The following is a 22,644-nucleotide window of genomic DNA, read 5'->3' as shown; positions in this document are numbered from 1 at the left end:
GAAAACCAAAATCATAATTGTCTATATTTTTTATTACGTTGCCGGTTTATTTCTTCGCTTTCATACACATCGTATTCGGTAAATATTTTTCGTTAGGCAATATATGCACTACACTGTAATAAATAAGGCTGTGACTATTCTCATGATGTTAAATGACAGTTCTGGTGTCACAGAAGAAGAAGAAGAATCGTAAGAACTGTTGTTACGTTTGGGTACAAAGACTGACAAGATAGTCTATGACAATGAAGTTCTCAGATGAAAGGCAAAGTGAGCACATACTGTGGAGAAACCCAATAGTCCAGTGGAGACCACCGAACAATTTGAAAAAAAAAAAACATCACAACACGTAGAAAAACTACACGACTTTGCCCTTTGCTATAATATTAAAAAAGGGAAAATTCTGATACGCAATTGCGTACTCTCTGTGAGGGGCGGTACGATCCTATCGAATTGCTCACCTAAAATCTCGCTTTTCATAATAAGCTTCCAAAGTCTTCCAAAGTGAAATTTTGCGACTGAAATGGACGGCAGTCAGAGTTGAATTGAAGCTACAGATTCAACTGAAGTACTGACGAACAGTTTAAGATTCTCTATAGTATTGTTCTTCTTTGCAATTGGAAATTCGTTAGTAATGAGCGAAAAGGTATTTTTGCTTTACCATCAACAACCAATAGCTTCGAAATATCTGCTTGTTAAGCAACGGAATAGACACAACTGAAATTGAACTTGAACCGAACTTGACCTCTGAAAAGATCGCTTTCAGCCTTGAAGTAGGTAAAGACGTGTTTACGCTCAGCAAACTCAAGTCTTACCACCTCATTATGCTCTGAGCCTTGTAGATTTTGCTAATGACTTCGTTGAGAAGAAAGAAAACTGAAAGAAATTGTTTGGCAAATTATCCGCAAACAACAATAACAATATATATAGGACGGGTTGTATAACAATGGATTTGTTTTTGATAAAAAAAAAAACAACAACAACAACAACAAAAAAAAAAACGTTTGGTTAACCACGTTTTCCCTGTGTTTGATTTCTTAGTAGGGCTAACGTTTCAAAAAGAAACACATCAGCTTTATAAGCCATAAAGGGTTTCTTTTGAAACCGAAATATTGGGAAAAATATATTCACTCTTTATTTGAGTTCTGTTTCAATCTCTTCTCCTTGCCTTGGGTATCAGTTTTCTGTTTTTTACTTTAAAGTATCTCAAGATTTGTACTGATCCAGGTTATGCCAGGTCTACAAAATATCCCGCATTCATCACTGGTTTCCCTATAGAGTTCATTACAAACAACATATACAGCTTTTATGTAATAACTGCACCATGCATAGCTCTGTTTTCCGGCGCAATAGTAAATGAGGACCTCAGCCACGCCCACTTAACTAGTAGTGTGTATCAACATTGGTTGTACACTTCAGTGATTGCTCGGGAATTTTACAGGGACTTTACTAAGAAATGGAACTTCAGACACTTTTTTCCCGAGGTGTATTACAATTTGAATTGCCAGCAACTAAATAATTTGTTCTAAAAATACTTATTTGTTGGTTACTTCGTGGCTATTATCATGGCCCCTAATGAATTAGTTCGATGGCCCTGTAAGGATAAACTATGTGTCGAACCTTTTTTTGGAAATGTCGCTTAAGTCAGAGAAACGAGTAACTATTTCTCACAAGAGGAACTTTCAAGGCTCATCGCCCTAAGGAATATATCCAAACTTGTTACATGATTTTGTTGTTTATGAAAAGCAAGATTTTAGGTGAGCAATCCGATAGGATCGTACCGCCCCTCACAGCTAAAGGATTGAGAAAAGTTTAAACAAAATTGGTAAATAAGACTGTACGTGAGGGGCGACGCGTATTTCACACTCGGTATATTTATGCTGTCGCGGGTTGCAAAACAACTTTCTTTATTAGTTTATCGTCTTTAGATCAGAAGATGGCAAAACAAGATTGCTTGTGAGCAAATTAAGGAAACTATTTTTAGAAACTTCTTAATTTTTCAACTAACCTTAAAAATTGCTTCTCCTGAGAAAGTTCAGATATGTTGGATCACCATATTCTGTAATAAAAAAAACTAATAAATCGCTTTATTAATTGTTGCTTAATCTTGCTTGAAGGTAAATTGCATATTTTTTTTCTTTTCCCTTTGTCTAATTGTATCATTTCTGCTGACATTTCCTAAAGGTCAATTTGGAAGTCATGGATAGGGGCATGCCTTAGTGTGGGTTTGCAAAACAACACGTGCAGGCTTTGTCAAAAACACGGAAACTGGTTTCACCATGGTAAAGTTGGCCACTGATTTAAAAGATAGTCAGCTCTTGAATATAAAAATCATCTAAACTTCGGCGGTATTCTGAGGAATACTGGCAGCAATCCCCCAACTGTATGTAATCGGACAGCTAGGAGAACCTACATGAGGAGAACGAGCGAGCATTATAATTTTGTGGGTTTGGAAAAACAACGCCAACACGCCTCCCGGAAACTTCGATCGGATGCTAGTTTTGAAGTTCGTGGTGAAGTTTGCTACTAGTTCAAAAGATAGTCAGCCACATCATCCGTAGTATTCTGTCGAATTCTGGCAGCATTCTTACAACTGTATATAATCGAAGCGAGCATTAACTTTGTGCGTTTGAAAAACAACACCAACACGCCTTCTAAAAACATCGATCGGTGAAGTTTGCTACTGATTCAAAACATAGTCAGCCACATCATCCGTTGTATTCTTTGAAATACTGGCAGCCTTCTTGCAACTGTATATAATCGGATCGGACAGCTAGGAGTCATCCTCATAAGAGGACAGTGGGTATTAGAGTGTAACAACTTTGCGGGTTTGCACAACAACTCCATGAGACCTTCTGGAAACACCAATCGTAAACTAGTTTTTCCATGATATAGTCTGCTACTGATTCCAAAGATATTCAGCCAAATAGTCATCTAAACTTCGGCAGTATTATTAGGAATATATACAAGCAGCATTTTCGCAACTGTACGTAGATAATCGGACAGCTAGGAGACCCCTTCCAAAGAGGAAAATAGACATCAACTGCGGATCCGGTTTGCAAAACAACCACAACAAGCTCTGTGGAAACACAGAGACGATAGTTTCACCGTGATCTAAATCATTTAAACCGGCCTCGGCAGCATTCTGTGGAACATTGACAGAAGTCTCGGTAGTACTTTGTCTGATACGGCGCTGATTCCACAAGTAGAAAGGGTGGCAGTGTGTAATATACCATAGTGATGTAACTAAACGCAACCATGGGACATCTGAGAAGACCCTCTTCCAAAGAGGACAGTTTCAGTTATCGATGGCTCGCACAAGGTAAATTAAGATGGAAAGCGCAAGTTGAGATACAATGCAGGGACTGCTCGAAGTGAACAATCAACTTCCACAACAGTTATGCTTTTGTATTTATTTGTGTATTCATTAATTTATATATTGTAAACCACAAAGTTGTGCGTTCCGTTATTTCACTGCGAATATGCAGAAACAATGCAAGTGATGAACTACAAGTTAAGTAAATTATAATATAGTTTCACCAGGAAAACATCTCAATTAAATTTGAGGACCTTTCACAGAAAATGACGCTGTACGCGCACGAACTAAATGTAAACTTGAGGTAAAACAGAAAGTTCATTTTCAGGCAAAATAATCCTGAATCTTTTGAATAACTTTGTTCTGTTATGTCGTAAAAATTAAAAAGAATATATTTATTGTTTCTCCCTTTCATTGTATTTTTTCTGAATTTGCTGGCAAGGGGCATTACATTTTATCGTTCCTTTATAAAAAAATGACGCTATTAGGCGTGGCAAAGGGATTTTATACTCGTTTTCCTTCGCGAAACAAAAGTGAATCTTTCAAGTAAACAGCTTCTGCTTTATTTAAAAACAAAAGAAAATTGTACTTTGTTTTGTTATAAAGCGCTCAATAAGTCAAAAAGTAGATTGGAAGCAGACACGAGTAGCAAATTTGTTGCGAAACATGCAATAGGACAGATACATCTAAACGATAATTTAAAATGTAAGATGCGCCGGATGATAGAAAAATATTTCCATACGTTTCGTGCCACTTCCCCTTCTTCAGTGGAATTTGCAGATAGCGCCAGTAGGACAGATACCCCGAGCTATTTGCCCATGTACCTTCGGATTTGGGACTGCCTTTTCCTATGGCTCAGGCTTTCGAAGGGTCATGACTTTCTAGAGCTTGCTGTTATTGGGTAGCTAAAACGTTGACCATTCCAACCCATCTTAATTAAATAAAAAAGGTTTTGTTTGAAACTTCGGGGAGAAGTCTGTTGTTCCAAAAAAGTTTGAAATCTAGAAGCTCTGAAACTCTTCAACGACATTTTTCATGAGGTATTTCTTGAGAAAAATCAATCTTGTTCAACTGGGGATTATTTTCCCAACAAAACATATTTTGTTTTTAATTTTGGGTAAAAATCTAGGCGAGGCAAGTGCCTCGTCTTGTCTTGCTAGTTATGGGCCCTGTTTACGCCATAACAAAGAAATATACCATAAATGTATATATTAAATAAGGTTGATCTAAAGAAAACATCAGATCATTTCGGTACAGCGTATATATCCGTGAAATGTTGTCGCTACTTCGGGAACTTATAAACGATTATTATCATTCTCTAATTCCTTTTAAGAATAGTTCTTAGCTACAAATGTTTTTCGTTTAACTTTCCTTCTATCGGAAAGTAAATAACTCTTCGATGTTTTTCAGAAAATACAATTTCCCCAAAGATTTTCGTAAAAATAAGAAAAGTAGGAAAGACTAGAGAGACATTGCTGAAATACCGGTATCAGGGAGTAGGAACATGTTACTTTCCAGAACTGAAACCTTCTACCACTTCAACGGTTTAGCTAATTGAAGCCGTTCTGGACGAATCAAAATGGATTCAAATGGAACTGAGAGCAATATAGACGTTTCACTAAGTATGATGACGGCATTTTTAATAAATGGAATTATAGAAAACGAATTTCACCAATGAGGGTCAAACCTTGGTTATCAAAATCGTGAATTAGCGGCAAAGCCTGATGTGTTTATGAAGGCTAGGATAATTGATAATATCCTTTTCAATAAAGAGTATTTCTACCTTCAAAAATTTTAGCATTCAACATTTAGATAGCGCAGATTTTATTAATATTGGCTAGTTTTGCTGTTTAGTTAAAAAAATACAATCGTATTGTATTAACAAATTTTCAACAACAAAAATTATATTCTCTTCAAAATCTAGCCTCGGTTTTTTTCTTAAAATATTCTTAAAATTTTGCAAATTTCAGCCTTGGTATTCCTATAAAATAAATTCTTATTGAAAAAAAGAGTGTAATTTATTGACGCCGTTTGAGGGTAGTGGACTACTGAAAGACATCCCCCGGCGAAAGACCAGTGAGTATTCAACAAAAAAAATGTATATAACGAATCACCCTGCCTGCAAGGCATAGCTACTAGTAAGCACAATTGTAATAATTACTATTACTATTATAATTGTTATAACAATAGTTTTACAGCTTAGCTGATGTGGTCGAGTATAATTTAACTCAGACAGAATAAATGAAAACAAAAAATAATGCTTAGACTGATAATAATACTGAATTCAGTCCTTTCTTGATGGCGGCTCAGCTTCCCTTAGTCCTCTGAGCCGGGTTGTTCAAAGCACGATTAAGCTAATCCAAGATTAGTGTGAACTTTGATGTCAGCTTTTTAGCTTTCAATGGAGTTTTCTGTTTATATTTTCTTTCTTTTAATTTTGATGTCAACTAATCTCAAACTCCACAAAACATAAGCATTAGAAACAATTTTGTTATAGAGAAATTTTGAAATTGAACCCTCGGTCAACTTTTAATCCAGGTTTAGTGTTAATCGGCTTTTGAACAACCCGACCCTGGTCGTTTTCCAGGCTATTCCACCGTTTAGCCCCACTATATCTGACTGATTTTATAAGAATGTTTGTGTTGAGCTTGGGAAAGACAAAACAGTTTCAGTCAGAGGTCGTATTCAGAGGCATCCACGAAAAAAGTTTGACAAAGGTCTTGGAATATCGACTCATTAGCAACGTCTACAAGGATCAGAGCATCCATTCAATCCTTGCGCGACGATGCAATGGCATCATAATGCGGTAACCCGTGGGGTCCTTCCATCTATGTGCTATATTAGGGGAGTACCTCCCAGGTGGTTTAAACTAGAATCTGGATTGTGATCTTCCCACAGGTCATGTTTAGTTCAAGTTTCATTTTACTTGTGTCTATTTTCTTGTTAATAAGCAGAAATTTTGTTGGTTGTTCATGTTAGAGCAGGTCATTAGTCAAGTCCGAATTGTAAAGCAGATCAACAGTACATAGTATCGTAATATGATCGACAGTACTTTAATTTAAAACTGTAGCCTCCGTCGACTGCCCCCATTTAAGGGTTGCAAAATTTCACTTTGGAAGAGAGGGGAGCTTATCAGAGGGTTTACTGTACGATCACCAGCTGGGGATGTTAGTGCGCATAAAAGTTTTCAAAGTCGCTGGCAAGCAGTTCCTGGCTTTTTTTACTGTTACTGAAAAAGATGGCCTTGCAAAATAGCACAGTTTTACCCAAATTATTTATGCGTTTTTTCTGACGTATTGTGCCAGAGTGGCTAGTTATAACGCAAATGAATCCATTCAAAAACGTGATACCGTAGAATTCGGCTATAAGCCCCCTGCGCATATAACCCCCCTGGTTATCGGCCCATCTAACTGGAAACAAAAAAAATACATCCGGTTATAGCCCCCCCCCGGATATAACCTCCCCCCCCTCTGCTGGATGACAGCACTGAACAGCTAGGGCAAATGTTGCTTTATTATGACTTTTTAATTTAAAAACGTATTTTAATCAACACTGCCGTGGCTCGTTTCGAAACGTTTTTTTTCCGTTTTTAAGCCTCCCCGGATATAAGCCCCTCCGTTTACAAGCCCACCCAAAACTCTTTACGAAGTTGTATAAGGGCTTATAACCGGAATTTTACGATATATTCAATGAAAGCAGGCGCCCATAATCTACTTTTGCGGTGAGCGAAGTGAAAATAATACATTGTTTCACACTGTACATGCCAACTCACCACAGTTATGCGGAAATTACTACACCTTATATATGCACAAATCAGATGATATTTTTTAAGTCCGTCTGGAACCCGACATTTTTAAGCCCATGCATTCTTTTAATTTGATAGCTTCGCGTTATATTTTACTGCTTCCCGGACCCGTGCGCTTTGAGCTAATTATAGAATCTATGTCATATTAGACTGCACGACATATCTACGCTATTTTTACGGATATTGTTTGCCTTGGCCTCTGATTGGATTAAAAAGAAAGGGCCAAATTTTTCGGAGAAACAAATTTGACCTGTCGGGGAGGTAATACATTATAATTGTAATTCAACGCCAGTTTGTTGCGAGAAATGTTTCTGTAAGATTGTTACAAGACAAAGATGAAAACACTTCTAGTTTATCTCATTTCTAAGTTGTTTTACGAATTTTTTTTTAAAAAATATTGCAAAGGACATGTTAAAAATGTGGACAGCTGACCTACCCACCCTACCCTAGTCAGATGTAAATGTTCCGCCCTCTCAAAACGGCGGAGGCGATCGCGGGCCTGGACGAGACTTTGTCCATAGATTCTCGTATAATGCCGATGGCTAGCAGATAGTTTCTCAAAATACGCTCATTATTTGGAGGGTAAAGAGCTAGCAGGCTAGGCCTTGCTCCAAAATGGGTTGCACTTTAAGTGCAGAAGATAGGGCAGCCATTGCACGGAGCAAAGCCATCGACAAAAACTTAAAAGCGGACAGTGTTCGCGCGGAAAGAGAAGTCAAGTTGTTGCTGCTTGGTAGGGTTGAAATGAGCTCAATATTTCTACATTTATCGCTGTTTTTAGGGAGTCTGTTTTTTTTTTTCTGGGACAGATTTTTATTTCTTCGTACTGTGACTTTCACTGCGATATTCGAGATTATTTATTCTCACTTGAGCATGAAATTTATGTCGAAGTTTGAGCGTTTGAACTGAGCAATTTGTGCAAGCTAAGCTGACTCTACGAACTCTGGAGGCGTGGACCTTATAGGCTGATTTTGCCGGCATCAATGACTTTGCAGATCTTTGTGAATAATATTTACTCGCGAAGAGTCAACTTGACCGTTCCTTCATTTGTTGCAGGGGCAGGAGAATCCGGGAAAAGCACCATAGTAAAGCAAATGAGGTAGGCATAAATTGGGCGACTCTTTATAAGGTTGTTTACAACTTGGTTACCCGCTCTGTTTACAAGGCAAAATCTAATGTGTTCATGGCATATTTGGTCTTTGCTTTTCCTATTTCAGAATCATCCACGACCATGGTTTTAGTGCAGAGGACTACAATCAATATAAGCCGCTTGTTTTTAGCAACGCAATCTACTCGCTTCTTAAAATCATTCGAGCCATGGACAAATTACGAATAGACTTCGAGACAGACGAGAGATTGGTAAGATCATTGTGGTAATTTTGCCTCGACTTTTCTTTGTTTATCAGTTATCTTATTTCATATATTCGACTGTATCGTTAGTCGAGGGATTAGTGAACCGTGCAATCGTGTGAATATTGGCTTGATATTTGTAGATGGACGCGAAAATGGTTTTTGATGTGGTAGCCAGGGCGGATGACCAAGAACCGTTCACGCCCGACTTAACAGCAGCGATGAAACGGTTATGGCAAGACGGAGGTATAAAACAGTGTTTCCAGAGATCTAGAGAATATCAACTGAACGATTCAGCGAGATAGTAAGTGTCCTATTAAGCATTAGCGCTATTCTGCTCTCCCTGCCTTCCGTAATAAATCGAGACGGAGGACATTCACAGATCAGGTCAATTTGGAGTTGTTTTGATCACTCTGGGAGTCTCTTCTGGGCATGCCCCGAAGTTGAAACAGTTTCCCGTCTTTCAAAATACTACGGGAAAACTTTCCCAAAACAAGCAAAAGTAGCAAGGCAGGTATAGTGGAAAATTGCTCAATATTCGTTAAATTTTAAAAGGCTTTTTAAATATTGCAGCTCGCTAAGAGTGTTTGTTTTGAACGGCCGTCTGGCGGTAAAAGTTATTACTAGCATTGCCAGGTCTCGGGAAGTGACATGAGCTAGTCTTTTCACATAACGTTCAACGAAAAATTTACCCACGATCACATGATCTGGGACCGTTAAATAACATATTTATATTTAATAATTTTTACGTTATATAATTACACGTGCCGTTGTAAAATACGTGAAGGCAAATGTGAATGAATGTGCTAGCACTTCCTGTTTTTGCGAGTGACTTGAGTTGTTTGTTCGAATTTGCCAAGTTTACAGATTTACAAACTCTAATCTGTAAATAAACGCTGCTTATGGCCTAGTCAAGCGTGATGTTGACCAAAATCGTTTTCTTAAACTATTTGACTTTTTGTTGACTGGTGAGATTTTCAAATGGGAATAACAACTTGTTTTGATGTTCCAATTAGCTTGTTTTTTGTTTTTGTGGGAAACATTTTTTTTGTGACGTATTTTGTGTTGTAATTGCATTATTAATTGAGTCTTTAACATATGATGTTTTCGGCAATTCAGAATGATCCAGATATTCCAAGGAAAACAAACAGTTAAATTAACTTTGAGATATTGTTATTAGTACTTTTGCCACTTCAATTTGGGAACCAATGTCGTCACAAATTTCAACCCACATTTTCAATAACATTCAGAGAATTTCGAATATTGAATTAATAACCTCAATAGCAAGCTCTGAGTTTTTTGTACTGTAAATTTCTTTCTCTTTTTTAAAATGCTTCAAAGGGACTGTTTCAGGGCTCGGCGCATGTGCACGCTATAACGTTAGCCCATTTGATTGCATCGTGCAACAATTCAAAGCATGCAGATGACTCTTGTGGGAAATTTGCTTATGAATTTTGCGGTCATTCACCAAAATGTGGCAGTAGAGGTGTTTTTCCTCCTTAGAATTTATTTTGTTTATTCTGATTACAATGCTTAAAGTACCTTGTTCATTCACTTTATTATCGTGTCCACTTTATTATCAACGACATGTATTGCAGTAATCCATAAAAAACTCGAGCTAAAATAAAGTTAATGCACTTATGTCTGTATGTACAGGCTTTTATGTGTACAACCTAAAAAACAAATGCACAAATTTCATGGAAATTTTTTATGGAGGAATTTACACAGAACATGTCAAACTTAGTGTTGAACATTGAATTTATGTACTTGTACCTGATTTATTCTGGACGTGAGCACAAGTCATCTACTCGCATCCAATTGGTTGATAAACAGTGGAACCGAGTGGGCCACATAATAGCTTGCACATGTGCCAAGCTGTGAAACTATCCCTTTAAAATTAACTAGACCAATAAAGACCTCTTTGGACCAGCTGTTGTTACAACCACTTTTTTGAATTCCTGAGGTGGTCACTTTTGCGAGCTTCAACTGTACTTGTAAATCTGATAAAGCAGACAAAACAAGACATTGACCTTCACAACTATTTCATAAATTAAACTATTATTAACCTCCGTGGGGTCCCCTAAGATGACAATCAGAGTTCTGTGTACAACTGAAAGCTTGGTAACACATTGCCTCCAAGATGGCCTACAAAACTGTCAATACCTCTTTGTTTGAGGTTGTTTTGTATCCATGTTTCTCAAAATGCCATTAAACTTGTGAGCAGTGTTGAAATGTTCTTTGTGGCCTTGAAAATCTGGCATTCTTTTTACTACTTTAGGAATTGCCCAAAATATTTGTTAATAGTTCTCTGGACAAAAAGGCAACATATAATTTGTTATGTAGTAGAATATTTTTGAGTTATTTCAAGACATTTGGAAAGTTCTGCGATGAAACACTATCTCGAGTGTTTGATATATTTTCTTAATTGAAACAAAATCTATGGAGTAAACAAAGAAGGGTATAGTCTGTGTTGAGCCAAGTGGCCCATACCGCCAAAGACCATTTCAATTTCTGTAGCATTAAGTGACTAGGAGTATTCCTACTCCCCTTTGGATAGGTCCATCAAGGGGCGTTACCCTCTCACATTATTCACCAGTATCCATTTATATACTTGGGTGTAGGGAGGTGCTATGAGAGAAAAGTGTTGCCCAAGAACACAACACAATGACGCTAGATAGGGTTCGAACCAAGACCGCTCGATCTGGAGTCCAACGCACTAACCATTAGGCCACCGCGTCTTCCACAAAATATTATGCAGTTTGTTGTCTTACAGAAGATGTATGTGTACGTGTACGTGAGGAAAAAAATGTATTTTTATTGTAGAATGTTCTAGAAAAGTTGTGTTGTGCTTGCTTACAGAAACTACAGTATGGTGTCAGCTGTGAAAGTTGTTTGGCACGTAAACAATCCTTAATTTTTATAAATATTTGTTTCTTCTTAGCTATTTAGATGCACTAGAAAGAATTGGAGCTCCCGGTTATGAACCCACAGAGCAGGATCTCTTACGAACAAGGGTGAAAACAACAGGCATTGTTGAGGTGCAATTTGATTTCAAGAGACTTCATTTCAAGTGAGTGGTTATAATGTTAGGTTTTACAGTTTTAAGAACAATCCAATTTACAAGAGTTATTGACATATGTTTTATTCTTGTAATATCAAAACACACAGCTGTGAAGTGGAAAGTTGATCTACATCTACATAGTGGGGGTCTTGCAAAAAGAGACATGCTCCCATTACTGCAAGAGGGGGCAAACAAGCCTAAATCAGCAAATGTTAGCCAGTTTTTTTCTGATAATTTTTGATAAGAACAAAGAAAAGTAACAAGAGAGTATTAGCCTGATGTTACCTTTAATAGACCTTATTCACGATAGCCCTCATGTTTGTTTTTCCTTTATAATGCAAATCAGGCACATGATTAATGAGGGGGCAAATAAGCCTAAATCGGCAAATGTTGGCCAGTTTTTAACTATGTCTGATTATTTTTTCTTATACCATGCTTTGGTTTTAGTATTGTGGTAAAAATATAAATTCTGTTTCACGTAATTTTGGTGCTTTCAGTAAAACCAAAATGGCTTGTGTAGTGAAGTAATGGAGCAGTTTTTTCATACTGATCTTGATAAGGACATATCATTATTGCATAACTTGGCTTTCAAAGGTAATTTTGTGGCAGACTGCTCTTTGTTGCCTTAGATTTTGTTTCAATTTTGTTTCAATTACTATTTGGACAAACCGATTTTCCTAAAAATGGCTCATTTCAATGTTTGCCCCCTGGCGGACAACGTGGCTAATTTGCATTATAATACGAAAACCATCATGGCGGCTATCGTAAATATGGTCTATTCTTAGTCAGTTAGAATTGACACTTTGATCCGTGACAACTGGTTAGCACAGGCCTTAAAAAATCCTTGAAAGTGAAAGAGTTAAAAGAGCATGAGTACAGTTTCCTTTCCCCAGTAAAGCCCAAGAATGAACCCAGGGCGAGGGCTTGAACCCAGACCACTTGATCTGGAGTTTGACACACTAACAATTAAGCCACCAAGCTTCTTACAAACATTAATTTTAGTAGATATCTGAATTGTTCTGGAATCATTTGACGCTTCATTTTTAAGAAATACAATGTAGTTGCATCATTAATCTTAATAGATGTTGTATTTTGTACTGTCATGGAGTGAGTACCTCAGGGTTGTCAGAAAGTTTTGAAGTGGGCGGCATTATTGTAGAAGTAGGTGGCTGATTTTGCCATCTTTTGCTTAACAATTCCAGCAGAGAAGCTGGCCAAAAACATGAAGTAGGTGGTGATTTTGCCCGGTGCTAGCTACTCTGCTGGGATTTCCCCTAATCAGGTGCGGATCCAGACTGGTTTCACTGTTTTACAGAAATCGGTCAAATTTTTTAAAGCATTATATATTTATGGAGTTAAAGAAAATTTCTAAGTTTCAAGATCAAAAACGCGACTTTTAAGCTTCCAGGGAAATGGTACTGGTCAATATCGAGCATGCTCCCAGGCTCGCTCCTTTGGCGCTCGTGTATGTTCGTGTTATTGGAAAACGGTCAGCATTTTTTCTGGATCAGCGCCTGCTAATTCTTTAACTTAAAGTTAATGTACAAATTTTTTTTACAACCCCTGGTTACTGTAATTAACTACCCTGTAGCTTGTAGTTTAGAGTACCTCCATTTTCAATATTTTAATAGTTAACAACTATTTACCAAAGTGGAGGTGGCTAGTGGTGGTAATCACTGGTAGCTACTTGTAATGGAACCACTGGACATAATTTCAGATATCACACTTGTTCTATGTTTTTTCTGACTCTGTCTGTGTACGAAAGCCGAGGAGGGACTTCAGACTTCAGACTTCAGACTTCGCACTTCGGACTTCTTACGACGTGTTTACATGGTGGGAGGGTGCCCTGGTTAACCGAGTTCCCGGCTAAAAGGGATGAAACCTTGCCCGCCTTGCATGCAGAATTCACAGTACTTCTACCCGAGTTAAGACAGTGTCATTGAAACGTGTCACAGCTTGGGAAAACCATGTAGCTCCAAATAATTGAAGAAAAATATGACTTTTTACTGAATAATCAAGGATAGCCGTCATGAAACCTATTTTACTTTGATGTGCAAGCTTTAAGAAATTTACTGTGTCCAACAGTCATTGACCGCCAAATTGAAATTAAATTTGTTGTTTCGTAAATTAGCTAGGATAATCATTCCTACGAAAATTTCGAATTACATACATGTCAGAGCGTTTAGCTAATTAATTAGCTGTTGCTCAAAGAAGTATTTTCCAGCCTGCAGATAAAACTAATTTGATCTAATTTTGGTCAAATGGCACTGTTTAAATTTTGGATCCAGATTGTATACATTTTATGCCATTAACTTCAAATTTAATTTAAAAACACGCGTGAAGACTTATCCTGGCAAGCCAGGATAGCCTGGGCATAACTGTTCACATGGCAAAAAGCTATCCCGTCTAGAAGGGTGCCCAGGGCAAGTAGACTGAGTGCCCCGGCAAGGTAGGTTTCCCGTATAGTATGTAACGCTCCAGTGCGTTTTCTAAAGAAACGTATAAAAAGTTGGCTCGCCCAGGGCAGCTCTGTTAGCCGAGTAACTCGGTTAGCTGGGGCACCCGCCTTCCATGCAAACAGGCCCTTACTCTCGACATCTCCCGACGTCGGATGTCGGACATCGGACTTCGGATTCATCGATTCGAGACTTATACTTTTCCACGCAACACTAGTAATTACACAACAGTACTGACAGCACATAACATGACTTAACAGTCACAATCGAACTCTTCAAAAGAACTGAACTGTAGCACTGTACATGTAGGAAAGAAATCTGACAACCGTGACTCGATTATTTTGTGATTAAATATTAATTAGAGATTGTGTGACAAAGGTCACGCTATGGCACTTTTCGCGAATTGCATAGATTTTTATGACATAAGATGGCACAATTTGTAAGCAAAGTCCTTTAGAGTTTTTTTATACTGTATGAGCTAATGTAACTGCATTTTTTTTTTTAAATTAAGCTGATATAAAAGGAAAAAGAACGTGCGATTTTGCAATTATAACTTAATTTAAGTACATTGCAATATTGTAAGCTTTGGAATTTACTGGACATGTGGTTTATGGAAAATAACTACTTTGGGAAAGGAAAAAACTCAATTATGCTTAGAATGCATTTTATATTTATATTGAATCACAAAATAATCGAATCACGCTTGTCAGATTTCTTTCCTACAGTGCCACAATCTTTTAAAAGAAAATATATAGATAGAATGCGAGGAAGTTAAAGGCAGGTTCTCAATCACGCACCGACCCTTCCTCAAGCATCTTACCATGCATATGTCGTAGCCCAAATCATTTTTAAAGATACTTAATTATCTGTCAAAACAAACTCCGTCTTGACTAGTGATTTAAAGTGGATAATTCGACTGGAAGGATTATCCATCTGTTTGCCTGTATTTATAAAAAGACCGTAGTTACTAGATACACTAATTTTCTTGTGTACTAGACGTATGGTAGTATAAATGGAACAATTGGGAAAAGCAGTGGATGTGTTGACTAAATTAGACAATTTAACTCGAGAAATGAATATTTATAGGATTGAAAATAAGATGTTGTAAAGAATACTTCGGTAATTTTCATTTTAAGTCTAAATCCCTATGACTGGCAAAATATTCTTTGAACTATTTAGTCCTGTTATGTGCCGTCAGAACGGTTGTGTAATTTTATTAGTGTTGCGTGAAAAAGTGTTCGTAAGTCTTGAATTGAAGAATCCAAAGTCCATGTCCGACGTCGGCAGACGAGTAAGAAGTCTGAAGTCTGAAGTCCGAAGTCCGAAGTCTGAAGTCTGAAGTCTGAAATCTGATGTCCCTCCTCGGCTTTCGTAGTCTGTGTGATATTCTTTGTGTTCAATAAAAAGTGAAGGGCTCTATGTTTGAAACTGAAAGTTTAATTATTTTCTTGTCTTTTGATTGTAGATTGTTTGATGTTGGAGGGCAAAGGTCAGAACGCAAAAAGTGGATTCACTGCTTTGAGGATGTCACAGCTATAATATACTGCGTGTCATTAAGTGCATATGACTTGACTCTGCAAGAAGATGAATCCACAGTAAGTCATTATTTAGCCAGCATAGCAGGCATAAAAAGGGGGAGGGGGTTAGGATTAAGGGAATTTCAGGAGTGAAAATTGAGTAGGGGGGGCTGGGGAGAAGGGAAGAGAACACCTGCTATAAAGACCCTGATTGGTTAATTTCTGCAATCGCTGGCAGCCGTAAAATTCCAATTGGTTATTCAGATAATAGGACTGTTCGACGGGTTTAAGTTTGTGAACCAACAAAACAAACCAAAATGGCAAAGGCAAAGTTCCCCCTCCCCATCCCCCTTTTTACGCCTGCTATTCAGGATAGTCATTATTTTGTGTGTTATTTAATATTTAATAATGGTATGTTATGGTATTTTAATTTTCATTAATCGCTTTCATCAAAACCCATCACAAAGCAATGTGAGTACATTTTGTTGGGTATTGTAGCCTTATGTTCTAGCAAGAAGGAGCACTATAATCAAGGCTGCTGCCTAAGGAAATTTTTAAGGAGCCCTTCGGGCTCCTTACATCAATATTTAGGAGCCCGAGCCATTATGTTAGGATCCCAGCTTAAAAGTTGCCGAAGACAAATCTGGGGTGGGGGTGGGGGTTACTCAGGCAAATATGTGGTCAACAATGTGGTCTTGGAGAGGGGCCCAGGGAGTCAACCTTCCCCCAACATTATTGCTATAATATACATGTACCCGAATGTCCCCTAGGGGGTACTCCCTATAGTGGACTATATGGGGAGGCTTCTCCCAACAGGGATACCTTTCTCAGGCTGTAGGTATATAAAAGGATAGGAATTTTATGAGTTGGAGTATACAACAGGGGGGGAGGGAAAGTGGTTTTTAATTAAGTAAAAAATAAGAAAAAAGATGTAGTATTTCTTCTGTTGGTATGTGAAAGGAGTGCCATCTTCATTAGGGGGTATATGGTTTCTAAAAGGTTAAGGGTCACTTTCACATACCCCAAAAATGGCAACCTCGTTCATAAGATCCTGGGAAAGACGTTGCAGAAATGGTTCATGAAAGGGTAAGGGTACCCTCCCCATAAAACTTTTTTTTTTACTCTGCAGCAACCTGAGGTAAGAGGTTGGATAAGTAATCAATATCAGCAATATCTTTCCCCCCTGTGGGTTAAATCACTAGCTGGGCTGGGAGAAATAAACCAACAATGAAAACTGACATGCATTTAGTTGAGAGCGTGAAGGGTTAATTCATTTGTTAAGCCAGTGCCAGAATGAATGCATTTCATGTACTTTCATGTATGTTTTTCACTTAGAAAATTAATGTACATGAAACAGAAAAATCCAGTTCAATTAATATTTTAGTAATCAAGGCTAAAAAAGAAGCAATAATTAAGCAGGTCTATTTTTCCTAGGTTTAGAAAAAGGTAATGAGAAGTCAAAAACACCTGTGTAAACACTTTAATTAAGTTTTGATCTTATCTTTGTTTATACATGATAACCAGTTGACAAAAATAGAACAGAAAAATTAAGTTGTGAAAACACTTCAAATTACTAATCTTATCAAATAAGTTGTTTATAAAATAAATGTAGTAACAAAAGCAATATATTTTAATCAAACTGAATATCTGAGCAGGCAAAAGGACTGAGGTTTCTAGCACAAAATTTGCTAGTCACGGATCAATGCCCGAGAATGCTCAGGACTGCTTATAAACGTGAAAACATGAAACAGTTCGTTGAAAATAACAACCTAAGTCCACAAAAAATCGGCAGCAGATATGAAATGTCACATGAAAAGAAAGAGGCATACATTTTACATCCTACTAAAGTTAAGCGTTCAATGCTTCATAGATTTAGCTGAATTACATGTAAAACGCGCCACGTAAGTTTGTGTACACATCACGATATTTGGCACGTTGTTTTACGTAAGTTCAAGCCTGTCGGAAAGGTTTTTGTATCAAGCTTTTGCAGATTAAAATTATTTCAGACCTGATCCATGACTGCAATAGCAAACAGATTGATTTCACTTTTGTATCCATAAATATTTCTTCAGATTCACTTCGAAAATTCTCCGAAACATCAACGAAGCAAATGAAACGTAATCCAGAACATAATACATTCCATATTTGGAAGTTAGGCCCAGTCCTAAACACTTGAAAACGAATGGTTTTCGAAGTTGCTGAATTTTGCAAAGACATGTTACGTACTTAATACGCCAAATGCAAACAATTTCAGCGTTTCCGTTTTAAAATGAAGCAGTTGTTGTTTTTAATGGGATTTTTTATGCTAATGAAACAAGGTTACAAGGAAATTGAAGTCAAAAAATGGGAGTGGAAGATCAATGTTTAGGCGCCCATGCGGGCTCCTTAAACAAAAATTTAGTCGCCCGCGCTCGTAACTTAGGCGCCTCTGGCGACCGGGCGCCCGTTAGGCAGCAGCCTTGACTCTAATGGTATTGTGTCACTCTGCATGTAATCAGTACCTAATGGAAGCCGAGAATTTTTGGTTTGTTATTTCCTTACTGTCGTTTGCTGGGATTTTGCCCAAGAAACAGGTTTAGCCATGCTAGGAGATCCTTCTTTTACCGGCAGACGTTGTCAAATTATCTGGGTTTGTGCTAAACAATTTCGAGTTAAAGTAAATCAAACCATGATTTTTGGTCACACTAAAAAATTGCACGGAAAGTCCTCATCGAGACTTGCTCCCCTATAATACATGTACACCCCAAATTTCTTTTGAGAAACAGAGATATTGGGCTCTGCCTTTGAAAGCGAATAATTATCTCAAGTGATAGCCTTCTTAAATAAGCTTTTGGGTTGGGATATGCTTCCAAGTACATTGATAATTCAACAACCCTCCAAGTTTATTTTTTTCCTTAGTGGCCAATTGGCCACTGACTGCTCAAGTTTGGTCGCCAGTGAAAAATGTTAGTCGCTAAATTAGCTCACGCTTTCAATCTTTCTTCTCAATCTAAGGCACCAGGCTAGCGACTTTGGTTCCAATTTAGTCGCCAGACCCAAAATTTTAGTCGCCATGGCGACTAAAATGGTCTTAACTTGGAGGGTTGTTCAAGCTGTCTTTTAAATAATTCAAAATGCTTGTTTTTGAATGGGCGCACAGAAGAAAATTAAGTGGTGAACAATAAAAATGATAGAGTGTTTCTGTCTCAGAACTGTCGCTCTGATAGTTGCCCCTTGGGAATTTAATGTTCTTAAAACTAGCATATAAGCCCTTGAAGCTTTGCTTCTCAGGCTAATTACATGGGGCAACTATCAACCCATAGTTCCTCGACAAAAACACTTTACATGTTTTGTTTAAATAGCAACCTCAAGCTATCAGTCTTATTGTTTAACTGTTCTTAATGACTCAGTTGATTATTCTATTCTCCCACAGAACCGAATGGAAGAAAGTTTAAAATTGTTTGAGTCAATAGTCAACAACAGATGGTTTGTCGAAACATCCGTTATACTCTTCCTTAACAAGAAGGATTTATTTGAAGAAAAAATAGCAAATTCACCACTCACGATATGTTTTCCAGATTATTCAGGTAGGTTTTGCTTTAACAAGATTGTTAAGGACTGGTTTACTTGGAATCGGAAGTGGAGTTTGAAGCATTTATAAGCATAAAGTTGGCAACACACTTGGCGATTTTATTTGCTGATCGCAGCGATCAGTGAAAATCGCCAAGTGTGCCCAGTGCAGGGATTGCGATTTTCACTGATCGCCGTGACCGGCATATAAAATCACTGATATCTGGCATGTCAGACATCAGCAATTTTATTCGCCGATCACTGGTGATCAAATTTGCCGCAATCGGCGAATAAAATCGCCCAGTGTGTGCTGGCTTAAGGCAGCATAGCTACGAACCATTTAAAAAGATAAAAATTGATGTCGTGTTACTTTTCACTAGATTGTAACTTCTGCTTCTGACACTGGTTTTGTCACTAGTGTAAACCAGGTCGAACTAACCAATCATTTCCACCCCGTGAGGGACAGGGGTGGGATGCTCGTCTGAAATTTTGAAAAGAATCCCTAAAAGGGACCAATCTGGGTGTGGCTCAAGCTTTTCTTTATCCCCCCCCCCCCAAAAAAAAAAAAAAACAACAACTAAGAATAGAATTTATATTTTTATATTTCTTCGTGTGCAGCCATTAACAAGACCATTATGTCTAAAAATACTGGCGTTTTGCCCAGACACCCTAAGCGAGACCAAACATCCAAAAATTTACACCCCTGAACGAGACGAGGAGCATGCCCGCCCCTTTCATATGCCAGTCACCCCCCCCCCCTCCAGGATTTCCACCTACCATCTAAACATGATTGTACAAAGCTGTTGCTTTAACTTTAGGTATTGTTAGTGTTTGTGCAGATTTCTTTTTTGGAGATGAAGAATTTCAGAATAGTATACAGTTATTTCAAAAAACTGTTGTTCAGGTTTCTCCTTAGTTTTAGGCACAGCTAAAAAAAGGGCATTTCAAACCTAAGTTCAATTCTGGTGAATTTCGACCCTCTTCTAGGCTAAATTTAAATTTGTTATGCCTACATGAAATGGATTTTTGCCCCACACTGGTCAAATTTTGTTGTAAAGTAATTTTTTTCTGGCCTTAACAGTCCTCAAAAACGGCAGTTTCATTTCTTTTTTTTCCATGAATCACCACAATTTGGTTTTGGATTCTAAGTGAGAAGCATTTCATGATAAAAACTACCTAAGAAGTTGCTAGTACAAAAGTATAATAAAGTTCTCACTAAATGAGTTGAAAGTGCCTTTAAAATAGTTAAAAGTTCCAGACGTTTCGGGCTTAGCCCTTCATCAGTGGAAAGTCAGGATTTCAGTTAAAAACGCTCGCTTGCGCCATGAAAACAAATTTGAGTTCAAAGGCGCGCGACAACCCAAAGATAGCGAAAATGTGAATTCAGACCATGTGGCTGACTGGTGCCCAGTTGGAAAATAAGGCGCATTTCCTGGCGTTTGCGTAGTTTATTTCCGCCGCAGAGCATGACGCCTCGGACTTATGCGTCTTGCAGGGCGTGCCCATTTGCATTAAAATGCTCTGCGACAGGAAATCCCGGCAGGTTCTTCTCAATGCTGGGGAGATGCTCACCGAAGCGTTCTCTTAATGTCTGGCCTTTCTTGCCGAAGTTGCTAGCTTGTTAAAAAATCAACCACTGTAACAACTTTTTAACACCAGTTTTACCTGGAAAATATCAGTCAGAATACTGGTTTTTCTTCAGGCCTTTGTTGTTGAGAGTAGTTAACTTGATACAGAAAATTAATTGTCATATATTACAGTATACACTGGATAGGGATTTATTGACTGAATAAGGGGGTTCTCTGCTCATTGAAAAACTTCAAAAGGCTGTTGGTATTGCTACTTATCTTTTCTCTCGTTTTTTCTAGGTCCAAATACATATGAAGATGGATGTGCTTACATTAGGAAACAATTTGAAGCAAAGAACTTGAATGATGAAAAAGAAATATATGTTCATCTTACATGTGCAACAGACACAAACAATATTACTTTTGTATTTAATGCAGTTACGGATACAATTATTGCCAACAACCTCAAAGGATGTGGATTATACTAAATCGTGTAGTGTGGCCCTTCAGCATTATCAAGAAATTGTACTGGGAAAACTGCTGGATGCCTTGGGGAAATGGTAATTGCGTGAATTTCGTCAAGTTGGTGTCGACTGCAGCAGCAAATACAATTCATATAACAATGGAGCAAGATTAACATTCGATAAATGGAGGAAGTGCTTCGTGAGGCAACTTCAAGATAGCGATGTGGCTCAGCAGAGTAGAAGACAAAGACCAAAGCCAAAGGACAAGATTTAGTTTTGCATCTGGATTTTAAACTTGTCTGCAAGTTCATGTGCGTAATACTCTTCATAATAATGTACTGTACATTTGGAAGATTACTTAAATCTTCTTCCGTCTGCATCTCAATACACACAATTAAAAGAATGACCAAAGATATTCATTAATTTTTTTTTTATTTTTGATTGAAATTTTTATTCATGTCACAGTATACACTGTAAATTTACCAAGAATAATAATTGCCCAAACGCCAAGCTTTTTAAACTTGTACCCTTTTGATCCGCGCATTTCTAATTCTGGGTCTTTTTGATTGCGCCAAAGTCTCAGAAATCAGGATCAAATGAGAAGAGAAAACTGTATATGTAGGACTTATAATTATTATAATATTATTGTAGCTTGTGAAATTACCTTATGTTTACATACCAGTAGTTCATTTTAGAACAAAATTGGAGCTCTTGTTAGAGTATGATGGACTGAAACAAAATAGAGATTTACTGCGCATTGTACTTGTCTGTGCTGTATTCATCTAAATTATGCTTTTCTTTTTATAAAAAAAGCAATACTTTGAGATTGGTTTATTGGCTTTTGTTACATAGCTAACAGATACACCCACATCAATACAAGAAAACACACTTGTCATGAATTACTCAGCATTAACCAAACATATTAATTAATAGGGTGGTTTTTTGCAGACATCGTTGTTGTCATCACAATTTCCAGGGGAAATGAGAATTGCTTCGAGAAATTGGGAGTTTTGAGAAAGTAAGGGTTAAATTACAGTGAAGTACTGTTCAAGGGAAATGAAAATTGATTCATGAAATTGGAATTCTTCTGTATAGAAATTTACTGCCCTTTCAATAACCCACAAACTGTTCACTTCAAAAATTCAAACTCAAAGGTTTTAATGAAAAAAACCTCTGGAAAACTACCGATTACAACTTTGATTAACTACTAGCCTGGGAACACAGACGTATTTCCGGCTGTAGTTTCTCTATTTTTGGCGGAGAGAAACGTCAGCTGGAAATATGTCTGCGTTCACAGACTAATTGACTACCGATTTCGACTTTGATCACACTCAAGGACACATGGAACCAAGTTCACTTGCATATTCGGTCCCTGGCTATTGTCATGCAATCCTGAACTTAATAAAAAGGTCACAACACCAACCCCACTAACAATTCTGTGTTTTCAATACCATCTATCATAATTACAATAACAATCAATCAAACTTGAAAAAACAAACAAAATGGATCCAAATCTTCCAATCAACACACAGAGGTGACCCACTGATAGTGCACAGACCAC

At 37.6% G+C, this 22,644-nt stretch overlaps 1 protein-coding gene across 1 annotated transcript; it reads left to right on the top strand.

Moving 5' to 3' along the window:
- Positions 1–7,625: 7,625 nt before the first annotated feature.
- Positions 7,626–21,907, top strand: LOC144651778 (guanine nucleotide-binding protein G(o) subunit alpha-like). Its single transcript, XM_078511756.1, has 8 exons — positions 7,626–7,851; positions 8,175–8,217; positions 8,336–8,477; positions 8,612–8,772; positions 11,410–11,538; positions 15,451–15,580; positions 18,915–19,068; positions 20,920–21,907. The coding sequence occupies exons 1-8, from the start codon at positions 7,734–7,736 to the stop codon at positions 21,105–21,107; spliced, it is 1,065 nt and encodes a 354-aa protein (XP_078367882.1). The 5' UTR covers positions 7,626–7,733; the 3' UTR covers positions 21,108–21,907.
- The last annotated feature ends 737 nt before the right edge of the window (positions 21,908–22,644 follow it).

This window comes from Oculina patagonica, chromosome 4 (genome assembly GCF_052425735.1).
Source record: "Oculina patagonica isolate OP01 chromosome 4, crgOcupat, whole genome shotgun sequence".
Classification (NCBI taxonomy): domain Eukaryota; kingdom Metazoa; phylum Cnidaria; class Anthozoa; order Scleractinia; family Oculinidae; genus Oculina; species Oculina patagonica.
Note: the sequence above shows the minus strand (reverse complement) of the source record. Positions and strands in the feature narration are given on the sequence as shown.